Genomic DNA, 8,767 nt, shown 5'->3' on the forward strand with positions numbered 1-8,767 from the left:
AAAGTATAGACAACATTTTTAATGAAGTTCATCGTACCATAATGTCCACATATCTCCAAAACGGAAGAAAAAGACTAAGTAAAACCTATGTAGTAACAATACAAAAATTCATTAATGCATCGATAAATTCACCGGGACTTCACAAACGGCCACAAATCTCGAAACAAATTGACAAAAAGCCCTTTCCCACAAAACAAAACAATCCATCGTATAATTTATCGTCCACACATAACGAATACTCATTTTATCGGTGAAAGAATTACGGCCTATCCTTTATATTAATTGTCGGTCATTTATCTACTGGAGATTTTTGTTCAATGCAAAGGAACAATTGCCTGTCTCGTGTGATACATATACGTTCAGCCAGGTTCGATCGAACGCGGATTAGTATTTGTAATTGGTACATATATCTCACCAAAAGTTAAATTGGATTCTCCTTTTAACCTTTATCCTCACCGAATGGTCCATAAGACACCAAGCTAATTGCACCTTGTGAAATAATATTCGTTAACGAAGTGAAAGTAATCATTCAGAGTGATATTAAATAATTTTAATGATCGATTTGGCAGTAACTTTGTGGTAATATCTCAAAAATTTTTGTGTAAAATTTACTCATAAAATCAATTGTCTGCCGTGTTTTGTGATGCGAAATGCATCAAAAGACGTAGACGATCTTTCTAACTATTACGGAAATTTACAAAATTTTGAGTGTGTCCAAATACTTGTTCACAAAATCTGGATTATCTCCAATTACAGGAGTTATTTTCATATTATTCCGTAGCTTCTTTTCATCTTACCAATAGATGTCTCTAATGAAGTTCTAGTGATTCAAGAATAATGTTTAAAAATTGGTTCATATATATAGAACTTCCAAGAATTTGAGTAGTGTGGTTGACAAAAATAGGTAGAATTGGTGAATGTTACACGTGTGTAACGTGATCACTTAAACCAGCCTATGACGGTCGTCACCCCCGTAAATGCCCAGACTTCCATATTCTTCTTCATCCTTGATGAGAAATCAAAAATATTACGGAAATGTATAAAATATTGCATTGATAATGTTTTCCTTATATCTGTTGCCTATTTTTTACAAAAAAATATAAAAGTTAGTTTTTATTGATTTAATTTAGTAATGAATAAAAAGGTTTATTGAGATGATAATATGGATCACAGTATTTACAGGTGATGAAAACTATGATTTTATATTACTTTTATGAGAAACTGAATTTAAATTTAATAAATTTGATCATAGAATTTTGATAAAATTTTTACTTGATAGCGAAGACTACCGGTCACTGTTTAAATAAAGTAAATGCAAAAAAAAATTAAATAGTCATTTTATTAAATAAAAGCGTCATTATAATAAAAATGTTTAGTGCGTATAGCCTCATTCAATCAATGTTTGGCGACGCTGAGTATTATGGCGTCTGATGAGTTCGCCTTTGGCAACATAAGGTGCCGAATTTGTAAAGCCCAATTAAGTTTGGAGCATTAATCAGCTATAAGGAACGCGCACCAAAGGTCTACAGTGACAAATAAGGCAGCAGGATTGTTGATTGATTCTTGGTTCCGTAGCTCTCAATGTTATCCGTTAATTGAATCAATTAATCCCGTACTAGAAGAAGAAATGTAAAAAATATATATCACGCCCTTCAAACTTAACCTAAGAAATAGTTTCCTTGAGAAATATTATGGTAAGAAATCACAGATTGACGTTTTGTTTTAGGAAATACTACATTTATAAGAGTGAGATATGGTGTAATTTTTTTATGGTAATAAACTCTAAAATAAGAGTCTCTGCTAAATAAAAACTTTCTCACTCCAACCAAAGGTGGCTATCGGGAAGGTGTCATGAAATAAATGATAAATGTAAAAGTTAAAAAAATTTAAACAGTGCGATTGTCAATCATGGGTAGAATGGTGAATGTTGCGCGTGTGTAAATTGGTCACTTAATCAGCCTTTGACAGGTCATTAGACCTCTGGATTTCCAGGTGTCCTTATTCTTATTTATTTATGTTGAACTTTCAAAAAATTTAAGTTTGTTTGAAATATGGAGCACTTGTTTATCTTTATTGAATGTTTGCTCTTTTTTGGTTTAAAATTATTATAATTGACTTTATTCAAAAGCGTTTCTTGTTTTATAATATATTGTAACATATACTCACGCAAAAGATTTTTTTGTTTTTGTCTAAAATATACCTGAAATAAATGAATGCATGAAGCGTAAAATATCGAAAAGTGAAATGTTAGTAAAAATATTAATAAATAAAATAAAATATATCGTATGAAAGTATCCTTGCCTACCTTTGGAGTTGACTTTACGGTTTGTTCGGTTTTCAGTAAAAATTGTCTCAACCGTATATTATTAATTGTTCCAGAAAACCCTAAAGAAGAGCCCACAGTGTCGGTGGATAGGCTGAGATATTCAGCCGGGGACAAAGTAACGGCCAACTGTTCTTCCTCAAACAGTTACCCAGCCGCGAACATCACCTGGTTCGTGAACGAACAAAAAGTAAGTCAATATTTTGAGTTTATCCGAACTTTTGTTCAGAAATGCTAGTTTTGCTTCATTTAAGAGTTATTCATATTAAGGTATTTATAACTCTCTTATTAGGCACTTACTTTATAGTTATATGTATCTACTGGTCGTGTTTACATTAATAATTTTTAATTTAAGTTTACTTGATAAATTTCTTGAATGTTTTTCGCAGATACTTTGTGCCACATTTTATAAACTTTATAAAATACAACAACTTTGTTTTAACCACTTTTTATAAGAACACTTTATCAAACCGGTTTCGACAAGAACTTTGTCATCATCAGGGTTTATGTACTAAATTCTAAAACATTGAAATACTCATAGTTATTTACCCTTCCCTTCCAATAAAAAGTGGTTAAAACAAAGTTGTTTTATTTTATAAAGTTTACTCGATAAAAACTACAACCATATTGGTAGTTTTTTACAACGTCAAGTAAAACTTAAATTATAATTAAATTAAGCAGTGTATTTTAGAGTTACAAATATGAATATTTAGACATTTGCCGGACTATTAATCTGTCATTAATAAGGAAGTGATCATTTTATACACTTGTCAAACCTTTCTGACAACGATTAAATATCAGTACCCCCTGATTTTTTGAGCTTGTTTATGTACAATGCATGTGTGTGCAATATCCATACAAGAATCTATGTAGACGTGAGTGAAGGATGACATTTCAGGAGATCATTGTCAACTAAATGGATGCGACATTTATATGGTGAAAGCGTCGAAAAAAATTGCAACCGATAAGTATAATCCCTTCTTATAAAAAGTCTCCAATAATTCGTTGTTTATTCTCTATTGAGATATTTATAAGACATATTTAGATTAATTTTTCAAATTTTAAATCCAGGTACTTTGACCTATCGTAGTCGTACAGGAGAAAGTGACCAACTAACAAAACGTAAAATGTTCAGGAGGGCCATTTAAGTCACTTTTGCTTGGCAAGAAAATCAACATCAATGCTAGTTAGTAATTTTTAACAAGTCAATATATTATACTTCCAACTTTAAAATCCTTTGGGATTTTTTTAGGTCAATATTAAGCTAGTGAGATATAAACAGTCAATGATCACGTTTTTGTTAAAACTGCACTTGGTCACTTTCTCCTGTATGATTACGATATATATATATATATATATATATATATATAAAATTGTTACACAATTTTAGAAATACAGTTCATTTTTTTCAAATATTTGTGAGAAAATCTTTAGTTCTCAAAACTAGTCGTGTTTACATTAATAAACTTAATATGTGATTTTTTTTACTTAATATGTGTTTATATTGTAGTACTTTAAAAAGTTATTTTTTTCACCAGGTTCCTGAATTCAAGCCCCATTCCATCGTGACGTCACCAGACGGCACCGAGTCCTCCACCTCCACGCTGGAATTCGGAACCAATCTCCTGAGAGGAGCTACTTCCGTGTCCAGGTTGAGGCTGCGCTGCGAGGCCTCCCTGTTCGACCTGTACAGAGCCAGCAGTCAGACGGTGGAAATAAAAGAAGACAAACCACAACTGGCCTCTGTTATGGGCCACAACATTTCAAGTAAGCGTGAAATTTTTTATTTAGAGATCTAGCAATAGTGAAATAAGGAAGGAATGCAAAGCTGAGATAAGCATCATCGATAAAATTAAGAAAGGTGTGTTGAGATGGTTTGGACATGTAGAACGAATGAGTGAGGAATGAACGGTAATACAAATTTATGAGAATGTAAGTGGAAAAAAGAGCAGAGGAAGACCGAGAAAAACATGGCACGATCAGCAACAGTAACAATCGACGAGTATGTATGAGGAGATGCATGAACGTGGAAGAGGCGAAGAATGTTTGCAAAGAAAGAGTGGTGTGGCGTTCTATTCTTTCTGCCTACCCCTGCGGGGAAGCGGCGTGATGGTTAGTTAGTTAGTTAGTTATCTAGCATTTAATTTGTAGAACTCCATTTTAATTTAAATTCTCAATTTTAAATCAAACACTGATTTTTTTAGACTCCTTCAAACCCTTATCCGCACCCCAATGGTGCATAGGGCACTGCATCATATAATCGCAGTGCTATCTTTATCGTTAACGCATGAAGGAAAAGTGATCAGCCCTCGCATCAGGTACCAGTTCAGGGTAATATTGAATAAATATTAGAGTGAGAAAATCACTTACTTTTTTACTCCCTCCTGGGAATCGAACCCGGGACCTCCAGAACTGTAGCTGAGCGTGCTGATCAATTCACTACGGAGGTAGACAAAAGACTTTTTTTTATACAATTTTTTTTAAATTAAAATTAATGGAAATGTCATAACTAGACGAAACCATTGTAACAGCATTTATTTTTTATGTGTTTATTTAACAATTAAATACATCTTAGTAGACTAAAAAAATATCAGTGTTTGATTTCAAATTTAATATGTTAAAGGGAAAATTGTTCACTGATCTTATTTCTTCATTTTCTAATCATTCCTTCATAATCCTGGTCTCCTTGGAATTGGTTCTAAATTACGTATTAAATTACTGGGAACTTAAAACTTGGAAGTTAGAAAAACGTCTTTTAAACTTATTACTAGTGTTGCCTTTCGAGATGACACGTGTGATTATTTTTAAATCCCTTTTGGGCGAGCTCTATCTACTTAAAATGAAATGTAGGTAATAAATCTAGTTTTGAAAATATTTAAACATTTTTTATAAATGCCCTTGCCTTTTCGAAAAACTCATCAAAAATTTGTAACAAATATATCGTAGTCGTATAGGAGAAAGTGCCCAACTAACAAACCGTAAAATGTTCAGAAGGGCCATTTTCGTCATTCTTGTTTGTCAAGAAAATAAACATCAATGCAGTTAGTCATTTTAACAAGTCAATATATTATACTTCCAAGTTTAAAATCCTATGGGATTTTTTTCAGGAGAATATTCAGTTAGTAAGATATCAAATAGTCAATGATTACGTTTTTATAATAAAATGCACTTGGTCACTTTTACTGATATGACTCCAAAAAAAATATGAAATATTGTATGTTACAATAATAAAGAACCTGCGACAAGTTCTATTGCTTTCATGACGTGAATGATCTGCAGAATGCAGTTCATAATTGCTGTCTCGCTTCTATACAATTGTGGCGCGCAGCAGTTAGAGTGAAATAAATAAAATCTCTTGAATAAACAACATAAATAATACACAGTGACATAAACCGCTCTGCTATTGAATTGTGTATCGATAGTTTTGACAGTATATCGCAGGAATATTTATCGAAACTATAAATTGAAGATCACCAAGTTGTCTAAGAGGGATTTTAAATCCTCCTCTTTCATTTGGGTAGATTGAAAAGGTATGTACATGGAATAAGGTTAATAAATCCTTCTCTGATAATAACACATTTAAGGGTAATTAAAAATACAAGATTTATCTTTACAAATTTATCTTATTTAAAAAAAAAAACATTTTTTTTCTCATTTTAATATAATTTTATGTATAATATTGTCTGTTTGTGGAGTTTCCCCATGCCATGGGCACAATTTAAAATTATTGTTTTAGTTTTTGTAAGTTATTATTTTTTCATAAGTCTTACAATCATATTGCTGAATGACATGTTCTATTTTGTGATTAAGCTCATTTATAAATAGTTCAATAAATGTCAATATGAAACTTAAATCTCATAAAGTGCATTACTGGTTATTTGTATTTATTTGAAGTTTAAAACGCCCGACCGGCGTAAAGGCCGAGGTATCTCTACATGAGAGAGTACGGCTATTATCCTTGGCTCCACCCGACCCAGTTTAGAGACTAGTTTAGAGACTAGAAGGAATGTGTATTTGATTACGCATTTTTATCGATTGTTGCGTGGTATGATCGATAATCCTAAAATTATCCGGAACATTGGTCTGTATGTTCCCGATAGTTACCTAAGACAGCGTCGGCATAGATTGTTTCACATTCCTATACACAGGACCAACCTGCCGATGGTTATGCCTGTAGGAAGAGCTACCGCTATGTTGAAAAATATCACATTGGATATTGATCTATTCCATGTGTCCGAAGGAGTTTTCCAAAGCGGGATTCTTCTACACCTTTAAGTCTTCTTGCTTACTTTTAATATATACGCCTTGAATATTGTTTGTTATGTAAAAATTGTATAATTGTATAATTGAAAAGATTAGAAAGAGCTCTTTATGGACATGTGGAGCGAATGGATAGCGAGAGAATGACTAAGAAAATATATGTGGCGAATGTGAGAGGGAAAACAGAACGTGGACGACCGAAAAAGACTTGGCACGATCAGATCAATCAGAACCTAAAATCTGGCGGTGTCAAAAGTCTGCGTAATCGCAGGGCATGTATGACTAGATGTATGGATGTGAAGGAGGCGAGGAGTGTATGTCAGGACAGAAGAGTGTGGCGTTCCATCCTCTCTGCCTACCCCTGCGGGGAAACGGCGTGATGGTAGTAGTAGTAGTAGTAATGTATAAATTATTTTTTTGTTGAATAAATTGAAACTGAAATAAATTGAAAAAATTGAAAAGAAATAAACTTCAGACCGAGTACTTTTGTCTTTTGTTATTTTCTGCTAGGCTACTGATAGGTCAATCAAAATTAAAACCCTTTCAACCATTGTTTCATTAAAAGGTTAGAGGGTTGATTAATTAACCCTGCATTTTAGTTTTTTTTTCTTTTATCTGTGTTTTTTTCTCGATGTCTGTGAGTCTGAAACATGGTTACGTTGTTTCTCGCTGTTATTCATAACTGTATTAAATTTGGTAACCCGCATTAAAACTTTGCTTTGTTTTCAGGTGATTCAGCCAAGCGTGTACTGCATCACACTCTCCTGTTGCTGACAGCGCTGAACTTGTTGACTAAACTTTTTCTAGATATTCCAAATCAACTGACCGAGAGATAGTTAGATTATCCGCTGAATTAGCAAACTAAGCAAACTAACTAGCTTCAAGCTTTTGGAAATAATATTTTGGCAAAAGAGCAAAGGAAAAACGCCATTGCGAATTAATCCAATCATTGCCAAACAAACAAAATTGTTTGGCAGTGAAAAACTATTACATTTTAACTATCTTTTTTAATTTCTTACGGCATGTTAAACATTTAGGTATTTATTGATTCGGCATTAACTTTGTGGAATGACATGTTGATTATTTTATTAAAATAAAATTTTAGTTGTTCCTTCAATATCATTTTATTTTATAATAGGCAGAAACCCGATATAATCAAATCTCATACCATATTTTGTATCATTCATTCATTCAAACCCTTATCCGCACACCAATGGTGCATAGGGCACTCTATCATATATACGCAGTATTATCTTGATCGTTAACACACGAAGGAAAGGTAATCAGCCCTGTATATTTTGTATAGGATATTCTTTTCGAAAATAGCATCTTAGCGCATGACAGGCATCGTGGCATAGTTGGATAGACGTTTGACTGCGAAACTGTAATCTTGAGCTCATTCATGCTAACTGCTACATAAATTCATGAAAAATAGATTATCAATTGGGCTGGGAGTTTGTGAAATATTTTTCATATTTACTCTCCCCCCTCTTCTTACTCTCCTACCTACAAACAATCCTCTTTACATAGAGGTTTTGTGGATTATTCTTGAGAAACAAAAAAAATGTAATTGGTTGTACGTATTTATGTTGACATGTAAATTAAAGTTATTTTATTTATTGTTTCGGCATTAACTTTGTGGTAAGACATGTTACAATAATTAAAGAAAACACTTGTTTTTTGTTCAAACTGCGAGAAATTTAATGATTAGAATTAAAGAACATCATAGCGGTCTTGTTAGTAATTATTTTTCGGAATTTGCAAATCACATAATAGATACTAATCACTCATTTCACTCTCATAAATTAAAATTATTACACCTTGTTCCATATAAAGGCGAAATTATGAATTTTCTTGAAAATTAAGAAATCCAAAAAAACCTAAATTCTAATAATAATTTATTAAATAATATATTGTTTCAAAATTCTTCACCTTTGCTTTCCATTTTTCCTTTGTTTTCAAACTCCGCCCCTTGACTAACCCCTTCCCTTTACTTTCCCCTCTCCTTATTTATAGAAAAATTTTATATTTTGTATTTTAGTTACTATACAGACCTGAATGATGGAAGTTTAACTTCTGAAACATGTAGTCTATAATAAAACTCATGTGGTAAAAAACAAGTGTTTTCTTTAATCATTAATTAAAGTTGTTCTGTGGGTTAAGGTAGAATCGTAGGCGAGGATA

At 32.4% G+C, this 8,767-nt stretch overlaps 1 protein-coding gene across 1 annotated transcript in view; it reads left to right on the forward strand.

The window, feature by feature from the left end:
* LOC148306848 (uncharacterized) overlaps positions 1–8,362 on the forward strand; it is a 154,932-nt gene extending 146,570 nt beyond the window's left edge. Inside the window, exons 5-7 of the mRNA XM_088264286.1 lie at positions 2,380–2,513; positions 3,862–4,090; positions 7,313–8,362. Of these exons, the coding sequence (XP_088120412.1) occupies positions 2,380–2,513; positions 3,862–4,090; positions 7,313–7,419 (470 nt within the window). The 3' untranslated portion in view covers positions 7,420–8,362. The remainder of the gene's footprint in view (positions 1–2,379; positions 2,514–3,861; positions 4,091–7,312) is intronic.
* Positions 8,363–8,767: the final 405 nt, after the last annotated feature.

Source organism: Brachycentrus maculatus, unplaced genomic scaffold (genome assembly GCF_059751285.1).
Source record: "Brachycentrus maculatus isolate JH-2025_06_01 unplaced genomic scaffold, ASM5975128v1 h1tg000222l, whole genome shotgun sequence".
In the NCBI taxonomy this organism is placed as follows: Eukaryota; Metazoa; Arthropoda; class Insecta; order Trichoptera; family Brachycentridae; genus Brachycentrus; species Brachycentrus maculatus.